The 15,845-nt window shown below is 56.4% G+C and overlaps 1 protein-coding gene and 1 long non-coding RNA gene across 9 annotated transcripts in view; one reads left to right on the top strand and one right to left on the bottom strand.

The window, feature by feature from the left end:
* Nucleotides 1–53: 53 nt before the first annotated feature.
* MYRF (myelin regulatory factor) overlaps nucleotides 54–15,845 on the bottom strand; it is a 47,472-nt gene continuing 31,680 nt past the window's right edge. For 4 of the 8 annotated variants that reach the window (XM_072638844.1, XM_072638847.1, XM_072638849.1 and 1 more), the window contains 22 exons: nucleotides 15,318–15,568; nucleotides 14,975–15,098; nucleotides 12,175–12,370; nucleotides 10,839–10,915; nucleotides 10,208–10,318; nucleotides 10,023–10,113; nucleotides 8,142–8,342; nucleotides 7,939–8,047; nucleotides 7,444–7,553; nucleotides 6,732–6,892; nucleotides 6,568–6,640; nucleotides 6,318–6,406; nucleotides 5,927–5,995; nucleotides 5,376–5,456; nucleotides 4,936–5,021; nucleotides 4,467–4,631; nucleotides 4,122–4,373; nucleotides 3,850–3,937; nucleotides 3,654–3,728; nucleotides 3,433–3,538; nucleotides 2,263–2,337; nucleotides 54–1,949 (listed from right to left, as the gene is read on the bottom strand). In XM_072638844.1, coding sequence (XP_072494945.1) covers nucleotides 1,869–1,949; nucleotides 2,263–2,337; nucleotides 3,433–3,538; nucleotides 3,654–3,728; nucleotides 3,850–3,937; nucleotides 4,122–4,373; nucleotides 4,467–4,631; nucleotides 4,936–5,021; nucleotides 5,376–5,456; nucleotides 5,927–5,995; nucleotides 6,318–6,406; nucleotides 6,568–6,640; nucleotides 6,732–6,892; nucleotides 7,444–7,553; nucleotides 7,939–8,047; nucleotides 8,142–8,342; nucleotides 10,023–10,113; nucleotides 10,208–10,318; nucleotides 10,839–10,915; nucleotides 12,175–12,370; nucleotides 14,975–15,098; nucleotides 15,318–15,568 — 2,671 coding nt within the window. In that variant the 3' untranslated portion in view covers nucleotides 54–1,868. The remainder of the gene's footprint in view (nucleotides 1,950–2,262; nucleotides 2,338–3,432; nucleotides 3,539–3,653; nucleotides 3,729–3,849; nucleotides 3,938–4,121; nucleotides 4,374–4,466; nucleotides 4,632–4,935; nucleotides 5,022–5,375; nucleotides 5,457–5,926; nucleotides 5,996–6,317; nucleotides 6,407–6,567; nucleotides 6,641–6,731; nucleotides 6,893–7,443; nucleotides 7,554–7,938; nucleotides 8,048–8,141; nucleotides 8,343–10,022; nucleotides 10,114–10,207; nucleotides 10,319–10,838; nucleotides 10,916–12,174; nucleotides 12,371–14,974; nucleotides 15,099–15,317; nucleotides 15,569–15,845) is intronic. The other 4 variants (XM_072638845.1, XM_072638848.1, XM_072638846.1 and 1 more) reach the window with 2 other exon arrangements.
* Nucleotides 6,833–13,351, top strand: LOC140524426 (uncharacterized). Its single transcript, XR_011973715.1, has 3 exons — nucleotides 6,833–6,931; nucleotides 12,050–12,354; nucleotides 13,263–13,351. It is a non-coding gene; the product is annotated as an uncharacterized lncRNA (long non-coding RNA).

The raw sequence follows: 15,845 nt of genomic DNA, 5'->3' as shown, positions 1-15,845 counted from the left end.
TGGAAAGACTGGCCAGGAGGGGTCGGGGTTCAGGAAGAGCTGAGGCCACAAGCTTGGATACAAAGCAGTATTTATAGATTTATTTATATATGTATATTTGCCTCCGGAACAAAGGACGGTCTACATGGACAAGCCAACAGAAAACCGAGTGAGAGGGGCACTCCCGTCCCACCGTCAGACTTAGCACAATATAAATATGAATCCGAGAGAGGGGAGGGGAGGGTGTGGGGCACAGGGTGGTTAACATGGGGAAGTGGGCATGGCCGGAGGCCTGCGGGGGGTGGGGGGTGAGAGCAAGCGGACAGTTAGTGCCAAGGGGTCTTATTTACAGCAGGGGTGTGGGATTCGGGGAAGAAGCTAGAGAAACAAGACAGGGGCTCTTCTGATGCCCATGGCTGGCAGGGATGGGGGTTGTTTCTGGGCCTATCAGCACCAGAATGGGGGGCTCTCTCCTCCCTGGGAATAAGGCAACTTTGGTCCAAAATGAACGCCCCCTTGGGATTTCCTCTGTGGCCCAGGCCTTGGTTGTCCTCTCACACCCACCCCAGTAGACTGGCCCAAAGCCTGCTGCTGACCAAGGAGAAGTGCCATCTCCCTCCTGGAGGCAGTGGAGAGAGACCCTTCCTGGGGCAGGACAGGAAATTTCTAGACTAGGGAAATGGTTCTAAGGCACCAAGCAGGGCTGCCCCCCAATATCAGGGACAGAGGGAAGGGCAGGTGATTTCCTGTAGAGTCCATTCCTCTGCTCTGTGATAGCAGACCTCAATCCTATGCAGGAGAGACTAAGCTAGGCCCCTTGGGATGAGAGGTCCTTGCTGACACCTGCCCCCAAACTTCACCCTTCCCTGGGATAAGCTTTTTGAGATCCCTAAGTGCAAAGGCATTCTTGAGCAACAGCACCTGCTGTGAAATCATCCAGGTGACCAAATGTGAGGCATGTGGAGGAGGGACCAAGGCCAGACTCCCACCTGGGGCTCGGGAGAAAGAGAATGGGGGACTGTGTTCCCTTCCCTCCTGTTTTCTCTAAGGGCACACAGAGGCCCCTCCCAGTGCAGGAGGGAAGCACTGCAGCAGCTTCCCTATAAATTCTGCCCCCCATATCTGGCTTTGGGGTTCTGGGACAAGAGGTCCAGCAGCTGAGGGGAGAGAGGTCCTGAGAGGAGAGGCCAAGGACCGCTTTGGCAGTGGAAGGCTTTAGGCCAGGCTCGGGACGTGTGACCCTGATGGACACGTGGCCCTCAGGGATGGAGGGGGGAGGTCTAACTGCTTTCTCATGCCCAGCTCTGCCCTAGTCCAAGTGCATGTGAGTGATCAGCTCCTAACAGTAACAGAACAAGGGCTGCGGCCATCTCTCCAGCTTCCCCTTCCTGCTCTCCCCATCTGCTAAACAAAAGCTCACTGGATTACAGCAGTGCCCGATGGTTGGGGTTCACAAGCACAACCACCTGGCCAGTGGGGCCCCCGATAGTCACATCTGGACTGTCGGTAAGAGCTGGTCAGTCCCCATCCTGATGGGGAAAATCTGCAGGCTGCCAGCAGGGTCAGAGGGCCTTGGATTTGGGAGAGTGGCAGGGCAGGCAGGCTTCAGAGACAGTAACCCCAGTGTATGGACTTCCAGTTTCTCCAGTCTGGTCCAGTCCCCCAGCTTTAGTCTTTGCAGCAGGAATTCCAGTGTGTGCCCTGAGAGCTACAGTGTCAGATGGGGCGAGCAGATAGTGGCCCCAAGGGGTGGGGGGGTGGGTGCAGGGTCACCATGCCCCCACCCTGCTCCAGTGTAACATGGTCACATCCAGTGTGGGAGAAGAGAAGTGGCTTCAAGGGGCCCCAACGCCCTTGGGGCGGGGGGCTCTCGGGGCACAAGGCCCAGCTTAGTCACACAGGCGGTAGAAGTGGAAGAAATAGTCTGTGACAGCCTGGGTGGATGCCTCCGAGCTGCAATTGGCCTGACCCTAGGAAAGAAGGGCAGGGGACAAGCCTGAGCTCAGTTTCCCCCGCCTGGCAGGCCCCCGCAAGATGAGCGCACCCTGCAGGCCTTCTTTCCTGAGCCCAGCTTCCCTGCCATTCCTTGACACCATGTTAGAAAATTCAACTCAGGAGCATTCACTAGGCACTGGCTGTCTGCCAAGGTCTGGGCAAAGCCCTTTGTGAAGCGGGGGGGGCCTCTCTTGAGCCTCGGAGTTTGGATCATAATGCCCCCCAGTTTGTGTTTGGGCATGGAGTGGGGGGTTGTAGAGGGAGGCTGGGGAGGAGACCCGCACTTACCAGCAAGGCCACTCGGAAGTGGTACACAAAGTCCTGGAAGGACAAGATGGTCACAGGCCACTGGTGGCAGGTACCCTGGGGAGAAGGGATGGAGAGAGTGAGGGTCAGTCCCAGAACCCCCGACCTTGGATCCTGGCATAAGTCCTCACACTTCCCATCCAGCCATGCCTCTGGAAGTATGTGAGGACACTGAGGCCACCAGATACGCTGGAGGTCAAGGGAGCCTGGGAGCTAGCCATGACAATGGCAGCCCATCCGTTGATCCAGTATTTACTGAGCACCTACTGTATGCCAGGCCCTGGGGAGCCAAAGATAGGACCCTAGGGGCATCTACACAAGCTGAAAACAATGGTCGCATCTACAGGGCACACTACAGCCTCACAACATCCCTGGGAGATCCGTGCAGTTCTTAGCCTATTTTACAGATGAGCAAAAGGAGGAGAAAGGCACAGAGCTGGGAAGCAGTGAGGGCAGAATTTGAATTCAGGTCTTGCTGACTATGCACCACCCAGCTACCATAAAATACAGAGCGTATACAAACCAAGCCTAGGCAGCCCGGAGGGGAGGGCACGTGCCACTCCCGTGGCACGGCTCAGGGAAAGGGGGCTTCAAGGAATGCTGGCTAGGATGGGGGATGGCCAGGGCAAAGATGGGGGCAAAGGAGGGTGCTTCTCACATAGTAAGTGCTTTTTCATTCATTTATTCTTTCATTCATCAAGTCATCTGGACACACCTCCATTCGGACATAACCTCCATCTCCCACCTCCAAGTCTTTGCCTCGGCTGAGTCCCATGTTTGACAAACGCTCTCACTTCCCCTCAGCCTCTTTAGTCAAACTGGCATTTCCCTCAAACATCCGCTCCATCACTGCCTTCTGCATGAAGCAGTCCCAGCTGCCAAAATCACTTTTCTACTGCTCTGTATCTCCTCCTATAGAATGCATGTGTCTTGAGAGCTGGAACCGCTTCCCCTTCACCTCTGTCTCCCTTTGGTCTAGTACAATGCCCGGTGCACAGGTGCTTCAGAAACGCTTGCCAAGGGAGGGAATGCCTGATTTCCTTGTCCGGACCCCAGGGACGGCCACACTTGCCATCTCTCTTCCCAGGCCTCCCCGACCCCGGCCCTGCTGGTGCCCCCTCTGTTCGAGGTCTCCCCAGGACCAGCCCCTACCTGGGTGTCACTGTGGCTGCGGAGGCTGCGGGGAAAGCTGGCCTCCCCACAAGGGTTCTCCTGAGACACCAGGCTGCAGAATGTCACCGAGACAGGGGAGCTGGAGCTGAGGAGAGACAGAGGGGCAGGAGGGGAGGAACTGAACCATGGTCCGACTGGCAGCCCCTCCCTCACTGAGCCCCGAGCCCCTCTCCACACCCCTCCCCCCCACAGGAACATACTTCATCTGCAGGGTCAGGCTGAGGTGGAGGGGGGTGTTGCTGCTGATGGGAATGCGGTAGGTGAAGTTCCCTGGCCTGCAGGGAGGACAGATATTGGCCTGTGAACCACCCGCTCCCAGCATGGGATGGCCATCTCTGTGGGTCCCTGGTAATCTGTTCCCTGCCCCCACCTGAGAGAAGCCCGACCCCTGCTCACCTGCAGGCATCACCTGGAGCACAGTATTGGCGTGTGATGGACAGAGAGTTCTCCAGGACCTGGATAGAGCTCAGGGAGGGCCGTGTGCCTACGGGAAGGGCCAGTGCCACCTCAGAGCAGGTTGCCAGCCCCTCAGGGCCCCTCATCCCCCCACTCCCTGAGGTCCCAAGGCCAGCTAAGGATCCCTCCCACCTCTTAAAAGAGAGATAAGAGGGAAGGAAAACAGGTGGTTGGCTCGCTTGACCAACGGATGTGCTGCCCTGCATCCTTACCAAGTGGGCCACCAGGGCGGGTAGGTGGGGGTGTGGCAGGGCTAGGCAAGGGGGCTCCACGGCGGGCACGAGTAGGGATAGACAGGTTGGGGCTGTTCTTGGCCTTGCCCTGCATGCCAGTGAAAGGGGCTGAGGGGCTGGCAGGGGGCTCCAGGCTCTTGGGGGGCTTGACATGGGCGATCCCATTGGCCGAAAGACCCCAAGATTTGGCTCTGATGCTGGTGACTGGCAGCAGCGAGGTCTGGCTTGGGCCTGTGGAGAGGGAGAAAACGGGCTGAGGGCACCCGAGAAGGGCTAGGTCGGCCCTGCCCTCCTCTCCTCGCCCCTCCCCCATCTCCCCCATACCTGAGCGGTTGGCAGTGGGGCCAGGGGCAGGAGGGGCAGGACTCCTACTAGAGGAGGGGCTCGGGGTGGGCAGAGAGCAGCAAACAACGGGACAGGGAGGACTGAGGCACAGGTCCAAGTGACGGACAGTAAGGGTGGGGGCAGCGTCCGGCAGGCCAGTTATGGCTGCAAGATGAGAGATGAGTCAGGCTGTGCCTGAATGATAACTAACATTTACAGAGCGCCTACTATGTGCCAGGCACTTTGATCCTTACAACAGCTCTGGTCAGCAGGTGCTATTATGATCCCCTTTTTTACACCTGAGGACACTGAGGTAGGCAGAGGTTCAGTGCCTAGATGCCGCTAGGAAGTGTCTAAGGTTGGATCTGAACTCGGGTCTTCCTGACTCCAGGCACTTAGCTGTCTAGCCCCACATTACCCTGGGCCCCAGTCACCCCTTCTTTTTCCAGTAAGGTGAGGAGGGACGCACCGGGCTGGTGGGAGGGCTGGGGTCCCGGTGGGCTGCTGGAGGCTGGGGACTGGCGGAGTTGAGTCGTCCCATAGTTCTGACTTGACCTGCCATGGGAACGCAGGGGCTGAGCTTCAAAGGCCCAGCAGTGGTGTGAGAGAGAAAGACCTGACAGTGCCAAGTTAGGGAAGATAAGGAAAAACAGGAGGGGCCAAGGGATGATGAGGCAGCAGCAGGGGGGCCAGAGATGTCCTGCCTGGAAGGGATCTTTAGAGCAGAAGCGGGAAGTAGGAGACTGGGCAGAGTCAGGATCTGAACCCAGGGCTTTGCCCTAGCTGAGCTGGAGAGGAAAAAAGGGGGGTGGGAAACAGGGATGGGAGGACCCATGGAGAAGCCAGATATGAAGGGGCACCTGGCATGCCGGGGCTGGGGGTACAACAAAGGCAGGGGCAGTCACGTACCATGGGCACAGGGCCACACTCCCCCCCGGGTCCCGGGGCCGGAGGAGGGCCAGAAGACAGGAAGTAGACACAGCGAAAGAGCTAAGGACAAGAGGAGAGGGAGGGGGGATGTAGGCCAAAGAGAGGCAGAAACAGGAGACCCTCATCTGCAAAGGCCCCCCAAGAAGGGCTGGGGAGAGAAGAGTCAGACACCTCCCCCTCCCACAGCCCCAGAGCCTGGCCCAAAGAAGGCAGGGAGGAAGGTTTTCATGTAGAAGGGCTGCCCTCCCCCCACCAGGCCTCAGTTTCCCCTTCTCATCAGTGAGATTTACCCCAAGGAAAAACTGGCTGTGGTTCCCCAAGCCTCCAAACCACATGGTCCCTTTTGTAAGGCTGCCATGACAGGTTCCCCCTAAAAGCCTCCCTCAGCAAACTTGACTGGGGGCCCACCACCCACATGGACCATCCCTCTCCCATATTCCCATTGGGCCTGTCTTCCCTGTCCACCCCAAGTTACAGGCTTAGGGATCAAGGTCCTACTGAGGATGACTTTGGGCCCCCAGGGGACATACCCGTCCAAGTCCACTAGATCTTCCTCATTGCGCAGGCTGAGCACATACAGGGTAGACATGGACACCACACTGGAGATCAGAGGGAAAGGGAGAAGAGCAATTAGCTGCTGGTCCTCCCACCAGCAAGGCCTCCCCTCCCTGGGCAGGACCCTCCAAGACACCAAGGCCCTATGTGCCCCATCCCTCGCCCTCTGGGGCCAGTGAAGGCTGAGATCAGGAGAGCATCCTCCAGGGAGGACAACGTGGCCTGAGCTGGCAGCCCCCTCTAGGGGAGCCTCCCCCAGAATCCCTACGGTGGGAAGCTCAATCAGGCCTGCTGGGGCACATCTGAGGCTGCTGTCCATGCCAGGACATCCCTGCTGGTCGCCCTTGGCTGGGAGGGGGTGGTCACCTGAAGGCCATGACCACCACCAGGGCAATGATGGTCCCCTGCAGGAAGCGCTGGCTGATGCAGGCCTGGTCTGGGACCCCGGAGGGCGCCTGGAAGGGAAAGCACAGAGACGCAGGAATGAGAAGTCCAGAGGAAGGGACCCCAAAGAGGAAGGGGATCAGGGGGGGCCATGGGAAGGACATGCTGGGGTGGTACCCTCTGAGGGAAAGAGGCATGGGAGACCCCCAGATTCCCCCTCCTGGCCCTTCACCTTGCTGGCCATCTTAGGGGGCCGCTTCTTGTGGGGGACGCTCCCAGCTCGGCTGAACTGGCTGTCTGCTTGGCTGTGGGGAGAGGGGCTGGGTCAGGAGGTGCTAGACAAGGACAGCTCCAGTCTCCCTGCCTTCCCAGGCCCCAATGCCCCAAGAGACCCACCTGAAGGCCCCCGAGCTGCCTGTGGACTTCATACTGTCTAGCCGGCGCAGCTTGGCCAATTTGTGGCTCCAGCGCTCCAGCTCATCGATCCGTGTCTCCAGGTTGTCCGTCAGTTTGCAAAGCTCTTTCACGGCCCCTACGTTCTCCATGAAGATACGCTCCTGCTCAGAGACACGTGGGCACCCATGCACACCAAGGAGGTGGGCACTCACCCTAGCCAGGGCTCATCCCTGAATGCCCTTCCCTTTTGGGGGGTAGACCATAGATTCAGGGACCTGGGCCAGTCCAAACCATAGCTCTGTCAATGACTATTTCACCTACCTCTGTGCCACAGTTTCCTCATCTGTAAAATGAGGGATTTGGCCAGTATGTGATCTTCACATCCCATGTTCTAAGGCCTCCTCCAATTCTGATATTCAAAGTTCTGCATTCTCAGGCTCCTCCCAGCTCTGACTCTCCATGTTCTAAGGTCCCTTCTAGTTCTGACTTTTCTGTATTCTAGGGCCCCCTTAGGCATACTTTTCTAGCCCCTGATCCCATCCCTGAGGACCCTTCTGGGACCAGGTCTCCTGTCATGTCCGCAGGAGCAGGTCAGGTCCATACCCATGCCCTGGGGCAGGCTGGGCTTGCCAGCCAAGGCAGCTGTGGCCTAAGCCATACCCAGGTGACCACACCAGCTCCCTGCCCTCCTCCAGCCTGGGCACCTACTGACCTTGTTCACTACCAAGAAGTTCTCGATGGTCTTCCCATTAGCAAAGACCATGTCTCCAGTGTCCTTCACAGCCTCTGGGAGGATTTCCTTCACTTCCTGGGCGATGACCCCTGCACAAGGGAGAATCCTGAAGTGTGTGGGCTGGGAGTGGGGGAGAGGAAGGAGAGGGAGCCATATGCCAGGCGCACTAGACACTAGAGAACTTTACTGACATCTTGAGGGGCAATCCTGGTGATGAGGGCTTTTGGTCAGCCAGGGGCAGCAGGGGGAGAGCTACAGGAATTATGAGGGAGGGCCCGAGGGCAGAGGCAGAGATCCTGAGGAGGACAAGCCCTCAGAGGCTTCTAGTCCTCTTATCTGACAGATGGGTAATCTGAGGCTTCTAGTCTTGCTCAAGGTCACACTGGCAAGATTGTAAGTGCCAAGAATTATAGCCAGGTCTGGTGTGCCTCACTGTTGCCCCCAACCCCATCCCAGGCCAGGTCAACTCCATACCAGTCTCAGGGGAGGCCTCTATGCCCACGCTGGCTGCAAACTCCGGCTTGTAGCTGTAGTGTACCAGCCGCATCCGGGAGATCCTCTTCAGTTGCTCAGTGGTATCCACCTGAAGGGGGGAGCAGGGCGCTGAGCACCGATGCCTCTCTGACCCACCCGGATGTGGTGGGCTCCTCCGCAGGAGCCCGGCCATGGGGTCTCACCTCCTGCACATGTTCCTTGGCCCGGATGTCTGAAGGGTGCATGAGGGAGCCCATCACTTTCACATTGCCATGGACGACCAGAGCCTCATCTGGCCGATCTGTGTTGATGCCCACACGGCCATGGTGGAAGACGGTGTCAGGCAGCTGGGCCCGCTGCCACAGGACGTCACTGTCACTCTCAAACTGGCCCGGGTTTGAGGCCTGAGGGTGCGGGGCAGAGGCAGAGAGGCAAAAGCTTCTTTACTTCTGCCCTCTGCCCCGCAGTGGCCATTCCAGTCTTCCCTTCGGCCCAGGGCTTCCTCTTCTTCTCTTCCCTCCTCATCTCACAATCGCTCCTTCCCTCCCACAGGTGGCCAACCCCTCCAATGTACTTGGGACCCCATCTCGCCCATCCTCTGTAGCCAATTCCCCTCCATCGCTGCCCCCTTCTCTCTCACCTTACCACCACATCCATTCTAAAAGACCCTCCCCGGAACCCACTGCCCCCATTAGCCGCTGCCCCGAAGCTCCCTCCCCTTGGCTCATGGCCCCCACCCTCATCCCTTCACGGAACCTTCTTTCTCCAAAGCTGCCACCCAGCTGCTCATTGTCCCCTCCCTCTCCTGGATGCTGTCTACCCTCTGGGTGTGTGTGTGGGGGCACTTCCCTCTCCTGGTTTTCCTCATCTGTACCTAAAGAGGGGTACCCCAAGCTGCTGTCTGGGGCCCTTTCCTCTGTCTGGGCATTTCTAGTTAATCATCTGCTCCCCATGGCCCCCCCCTTTGCTCCCACCAGAGTGTGTGCTCCTTGGGGGCAGAGGCTGTTTCTGCGTTTTTGCCTTTCTTTGTATCTCCAGCACTGAGCACAGCCTTCAGCATACAGTAAGTGCTTAATACATGCTTGCTGCCTGCCTGCCTGCCTACAATGCTGAGCAGACTCACCCAGTATGAGAAACATAGGCTTGAGGCAAGGGAGGTAGGGAAAGGGTTCTTAGGAAGGACAGTCAGACCAGCCTCCAAGACAGAGGCCAGTGTGTGTGTGTATATGGAGAGGGGTGGTGCCTGCCGGGCAGGCAGGAGTCCTCAAAGGCCCCCAGAGCAATGGACTAGAGAGGCCAGGCTAGGTTCCCCCTGGCCAGAGTCTGCAAAGTACTGGCACAGCATGGCTGACATCAGCCAGATAAGGAGGGGGCAAGCCACACAAGCAGTAGGCCCTGCAGGGATGCCGGCCCCCACTAAGCTGGTGCCCACGTGTGGAGGGGTTGGCCATCCACCACGGTCCAGCCTGCAGAGAAGAGAGGCTCAGGGCCACACCAGAAAAATGGGGTCAGGCTTTGGAGAAAAGGGAGCAAAAGAATATGCTTGAGAATCTCCTCTATCTGGGAGATCTGAGGTGGTTGTTTTTCAAACCGCCTTCATTTGCTAAAACAAAATTTCCTCTTAAAGAATTCAAATTTTAAAGAATTCAGAGAATTAAGGAAGAAGTTTCTCTGGACCTCGAATTTCAGCTCTGTAAAATGAGGCATTTAGACTAGATGATGCAAGGCCCCTTCCAGCTCTTGACATTACATGTTCTATGGTCCCTCCTACCTCTAATATTCCATGTTCTAAGACCCTTCCTAGATCTGACATTCCATGTTCTAAGGACCCCTGTATCTAATATTCCATGTTCTAAGATCCTTCCTGGCACTGACATTCCACATTCTATGTTTTAAGATCTTCCCCAACTCCAATATTCCAGGCTCTAAAGTCCATCCCAGCCCTGACACTCTGTGTTTCTAATCTGGTTCTGTGGTCCCACACGTAACTCTAGAGGGCCTCCCCCAGTGGGGTGAGCCTCTAACGGTGGGGGAAGATAGGCCTCCTTCCCTCCCCCCTTGCTGTGTGGTAAGGCTTCTCTTACCCTCACGATAATGCGCTCTGAAATCTGGGCTGCCAGCGTATATGTCTGGTTCTGGGCATGAGCCTGCAACGCCACCACCAGCATGAAGTACCTGAGGTCCACATTGTGGGATTAGTGTGCTTCATTCCCATCCCTCTCTGTGTCCCCTGTGCCCACTCCCCCTGCCACGGGCTGGCCTGGCTCACCGTTGGTCTGGGTTCGGTTTGCCTTTCTTGCGCATGTTGTTGGCCGTGGTCTCGCTGAAGTGCAGGCGGCCCACTGTCACTTTGGTGACTTGTTCTGGAGGCAGTGTGACCCTGTGGGAGATGGAACAGCTCAGACAGAAAGGCCCTTGGCAAGGCTAGGGACCTGGGACAGAGGGTGGCCAGGGGGCTTCTCCTCCCCGGCTCCCCTGTAATTCTAGATAACAATATCCTGTTAATGCTGTTTTCGGTCCAGAGGAGCTGGTTTCAGGATGGTCACTAGCTCTAAATACTTGTTCAGGGGATGGGGAGTGACTCTTCAAGTGTCTGAAGGGTTGTCAGTGAGAAAAAGAATTATACTTGTTTTATTTGGCTCCAAGGGATAGAAAGGGAAGGGATGTAAAGAGATAGAAGGACAAGGGTCCAATCACACAGTGTGGATTTAGTGGAGAGTCCCAGAGTGGAATGGGCAGCCTCAGAAGCAAGTGAATTCCTCCTCACGAAGGTCTGTAAGGGAAGCCCAGATGATGCCCTGGCGGGATGGGATGGAGGGCATTTCTACTCAGATCTGGGTTGGAGGGTCTGTCCCCACACCATCCCCCAGCTTCTCCCCTCTTTGAGGTTTGGGACTCACGTGACTGGGTTGAAGGGCCGCTTGCTCCGGTCAGACTGGGACTGCTCAATGTTGATGGACTGATTCAAGGCCTCCAGCTGAGGGGGAGAGAGAGACTTTGGGGTTCAAGGAGGGCACTTTGCTAAATTACTTATGTCCACACTCTGAGGTAGGTACAATTACGAGCTTTCATTTTACACATGGGGAAACTGAGGCTGAGAAGTGACTTGCCTAGAGCTACACTATAAGAATCTGAATCAAATTCAGGTCTTCCTGACTCCAAGCCCACTAAGCCATGGTACGATTATTTCTTAACAGATGAGGAAACTGAGGACAAGTGACTTGCTCAAGGTCACACAAGTGATAAAGGTCAAAGATGGTTTCCAAATCTCTAGACTCCAAGCCCAGCACATCTCCCCCCACCCCATCCACCCTCTTCCATAGTGAGGTTCATATGTAGACCTGAATCTTGACCCCACTTTGTAAAGAAAACAAATCATCATGAACTCCTCTGATAATCAAGCCCAAACACAGATTGGGGTCTGGCTTTGGAGAAATGGGAAAAAAGAGTGTGTCCCAGAATGCTATCTATGAGCTTTGGTTATTTTTTTTAATAAAATTTATTTAATTTTTTTTACGTTTATTTATTATTTATTTTTTGAGGGGGCGGTATTTTTTAGTGGGCAGCTAGGTAGCGCAGTGGATAGAGCGCCAGCCCTGGAGTCAGGAGAACCTGAGTTCAAATTCTGCCTCAGATGCTTACTGCTTATGTGACTCTGAGCAAATCATTTCACTTCGTTTGCCTCAGTTTCCTCATCTGTAAAATAAGCTGGAGTAGGAAATGGCAAAGTACTCCAGTATCTCTGCCAAGAAAACCCCCAACGAGCTGACAAAGTCAGACGTGACTAAAATGACTGAACAACAAAAAAATGTTAACTTTGCCTTACTTTTCTCAAATAAAAGAATATAAAAGGCATAGATATTAGCAAATTTAAAATAAAATAAAAGGAAGAAAGAGTGGGTGACTTGGAGTCAAGGATAAATATTTTACGTATGTAGCCTTGGGCGCTTCCATTCTCTGGGCCTCAGTTTTCTCATCTGTATAATGGGGATAATAACAGTGCCTGACTCTGGAGGCTGCTGTCCAGATCAAAGGAGATAATCTTTGTAAAGTACTGGGCAAACCGTAAAGCTTCCATGTCTGTGCCGACTGTTATCCCTTTGTTTTACAGCTGGGGAAACTGAGGCCCAGGAAGGGGCAGTGCCCAGCCCAGGATGCCACCAATGGCCCTTCCAGATGACCTTGGGCCTCAGTCAAGGTTAATGCCGCCTCTGCCAGTCCAAGCCCCAAACCTGCCTTGACTCCATGCAGCTTTAGATAGAAGCAGTCCAGGGGCTTTAGGCCTTCGGGGGTCTTGACGTACTTGGGCTCCCCGAGCATGCCAATGTACACCGTCACCTGGAAATGGTTCTTCTTCTGACACACGAAGGCGTCATCGCCCACGGAGAAATTGAAGCCCTTGTCAGCGTCCACCCGGTAAGTGAGCATGGGTCTGCAGGTCGGGGACAAAGGCGGGGGAATGGGGAGCACTGTGCTCAGGGTGGGACCCCTGCCCAGACTGTCAGGGGCACATGGCCTGGTGCTCAGGACTAACGGTTAGAAGGGGAGTGAGGAAAACCGAGGTGTGGAGAATGGAAGCTGTCTGCCCATGCTCTCACATCACGCCTGACTCTCTTTTGCTCCTCACTTGACACACTCATCTTCAGACTCTGGGTGTTATCTCTGGAACCCTCCCCCTCCTTGTTCCTGCCTCCTGGGAGAGACTCCCTGGCTCCCTTCAAAGCCCAGAGACAAGCTCCCCTTCTGTCAGAAACCCCTCGGAAGGCTAGTGCCTTCCTCTACAGATTGCTTCCTGTGGCCTAGACCTTGTGAGCTCCTTCAGGGAGCAGCAGCTTTGACCTTCTTTTGTATCTCCAAGTGTTTGTTGACTGACTCATCTTCTATCCACTTAATAGGATGGATGTAAGGTTCTTGAGGGCAGGGCTAGTATCCCCTAGGTGTATCCCCTAGGGCCTGCCACACAGCAGGAACTTGAAAGGTGATCCATGGATGGATCGATCCATGAAGTTGAAATGAATTCTTGGAGGAGCTTGAGGGTCTGCCCCCTCACTGCCCCAGACCTCAGCCCCTTTACAGAATGGCTTTGTTAGGTTCCTCAGCCCTAACCTGAAGGCCTAGCCAGGCTGGCCCTCTGAACACAGACATATCTTCCACACCCAGCTGAAGTTTGCCTGTCCTGCTGTGGCCTGGAGGAGGCTCAGGCAGGAACCTGTGGGCTCCTGAGTCAGAGACAGCCCCCCCTGAGGAAAATGTCAGGGAGGGCTGGGGCCAAGGGAGAGGCAGGGGGCCCTCAGACCCCACTCTACCCTTCTCTGGAAAATCAGAACCACCTGGAGCCCCACTGGCCCCTTCCTGGGATACGACCCGGGCCTTGGGGGAGAGCCCGCCATCTGGGGAGCCTCATCTCTGGCTGACAGCCCGTCGTCTTGGAGACACTGAAACTATGCAGCAGGCTGGCTGAGGGGCCAGCAGGCCCCAACTCCCCCCTCCAGCCCCCGCCCAGCCCACGGGGATCCCACCCTAACCTGGAAGCTCCCGAGGGGCCAGGCACCGCCTGCACCATCTGCTCAGCCCCCCCACCCTCCCATTGAACTGCCTCCCTCCTCCGCCTCTCAAAGGCACTGTTTGGGTTTGGGGGCCTGGCTCTGGTCTCAACTCTGGGACTCTGGAGGGCTGGCTCCAGGGACAGAGCACAGGAAGACCTTGGCCTCTCCCTAGCTGTGGAATTCTGGACAGGTCACTGCACCCTTCCCTGGAAAAACAAGGGGCATGGACCAGCTGACCTCTAACCTCCCAGCTCAAAATAATACCAGCATGTGACTCAGTTTTCTCTTCATTCACTTGAGGATGGATCTATCTGCCCACCCCCCTCCTAGGCAGTGAGGAAAAAGCGTGGTGCTGGGACCCTGGGCCCGGTGCTGCCCCCATCTCTCCACTAGTGGGCCCCAAAGTCCCAGCTCTGATCATAGTCACTCTCAGTGACTCCTTCTCCCCAGGCCCAAGATCCTGGACCCCAGGATCCAGGGTCAGTACGGTGTTCTGATTGGAAGAGAAGGAAGGAGGAGGAGGAAGGGGAGGAAGGAGTAGGCAGGGACTCATAGGATATGGTTAATCTCCAGCTTGGAAGAGCCTTGGCTCTGCTGCTGCTGCCTCCTCCCCCTCCCTCCTCCTTCTCCCAAACAGCCCATGCATGCTGTTCCGTGACTGACCTGGGTTCTGGGGGCCACAGTCAGTTAGGGCCAGCCAGAGGGTCAAAGTCAGGGAGAATGGGGTCTGAGGGGAGCTAAGAGGCCATGGGGTTGTTCTATGGTACCAGAGCCAGAGAAATTGAGTTCAGATCCTGGTTCTGAGCCTCACTTTGGTGAGTCGCTGGAGTCCCTGGGCCTCAGTTTCCTCCCCAGTAAAAGAAGAGGTCTGAACCAGAGGGTCTGGGAACCCCTGGGGCTGGGGAGAGCATTGCAAGGTCAAGCTTCTGGGGGCTCCCCCTGAGCTGCTCACACGGGGCAGTGTTTCCCTGGACGTCTCTGAACAAGAGACCTAACCCCAGGACTTGGCCATCACCTCCTAGCAGGGCTATCCAGGGGTCCCAACACCTAGTCTCAGCACTCAGAAACTCAGCCACTGCCCTTTCATTCCTGGAGGTGTGAAGTTCCCTTCCAGGCCAGCACCAAGCTGCCCTTGGGCCAGTTCTAATTGGGGGGAGGGGGCGGAGGGGAGCAGCCCTACAAATCCTTAAAGGGCACAAGGCTTTGAACGCCTGGCCAAGCCTCCTGCACCCACCCCTGACTCTGGTGCTAGGAGAGCGGAAGGCGGAGGGAGACCTGGGGCTTCCTAGAAGACCCCTCCCCATCCCTCTATGACCAACAACCTGCTACTTTTCTGGAAAGCGTGGAGGAGAGGAGTGAGCCAACCACCTCTGCCCAAAACATCCACCTGCCACAGCCTGCCTCCTCTGGCCCATAGACTTGGCCTCCTTTGGAGGGGGGACAGAGGCTGCCCTGAACCGCTTCCCCAGCCCCAGGGCCCGGTCACTCACAGCTCTTTGTAATTGGCATCATAGAGCGTGGCCCACTTGTTCTGCTGGTGGGGCTGCCACTTAATAGACTGGTAATTGGGGTCCAGGTAAGACCCGTTCAGGCTCTCAGTGTCCTGCATGAGGCCTAAGAGAGGAAGGGGCACTGAGCTCAGTCCTGTTGCAGCCCCTGCTCCACTGAACCCAAGGAGCTGGGCTGCTTCCTTCTCTCTTCCCTTCCAGGAACACCCTGCCCATTCTCCCTCTTTGCCCCAATCCCTTTGCCTGCCCTTAGTGGCACTGCCAATGGGCACCCCCTCCCACCCCATCCCCCAAAAGGTGCCACTGAGGCATAGAGACAGCATACCTGGTGAAGGTGCCCCCTGCGGATGCCAAGGTGGCGTCTGGACTCTGGCAATGCTGAGGGGGAGGGATCCTGGTCCTGGCGAGAGGGGACCTTGCTGATGCCAGGGTGGCGTTGGGGCTCTGGCAGGATGGAGGGGCAGGGATGCCACCGTACCTGGCTCCTGTTTTATCATCCCGTTGAGCATCTGGGCGTTGAGGGTGTTGGGGGGTGACTCGGAGTGCTTCCTCTTCTTGGAAGGGTGTGCAGGGAGCCTGGCAGGAAGCCAGGACCCTGAGCTGCTGGGAATGGGCACCCTCCAGCATGAGGAGCCCTTCAACCCCTGCCCTGTCCTATTCATACACCCAGTTCCCTATCATGATATCAGCAAGAAGCTGTCTGGCTAAGCTGCTCTGTCCCCATGATCTCCCACCTCCAAACCTTTGCCTACGACCAGGACACCCTCCGTCCCCAACAGTGCCTGATGAATCTCCTTTCATCGTCTTTTCTAATGCACACCACACTAGACCCTCTAACAGAGTTGTCTGTGTT

The sequence above is a fragment of the Notamacropus eugenii genome, chromosome 2 (assembly GCF_028372415.1).
Source record: "Notamacropus eugenii isolate mMacEug1 chromosome 2, mMacEug1.pri_v2, whole genome shotgun sequence".
Taxonomy (NCBI): Eukaryota; Metazoa; Chordata; class Mammalia; order Diprotodontia; family Macropodidae; genus Notamacropus; species Notamacropus eugenii.
The sequence above is the reverse complement of the archived record's forward strand: the minus strand, read 5'-3'. Positions and strand labels throughout refer to the sequence as shown.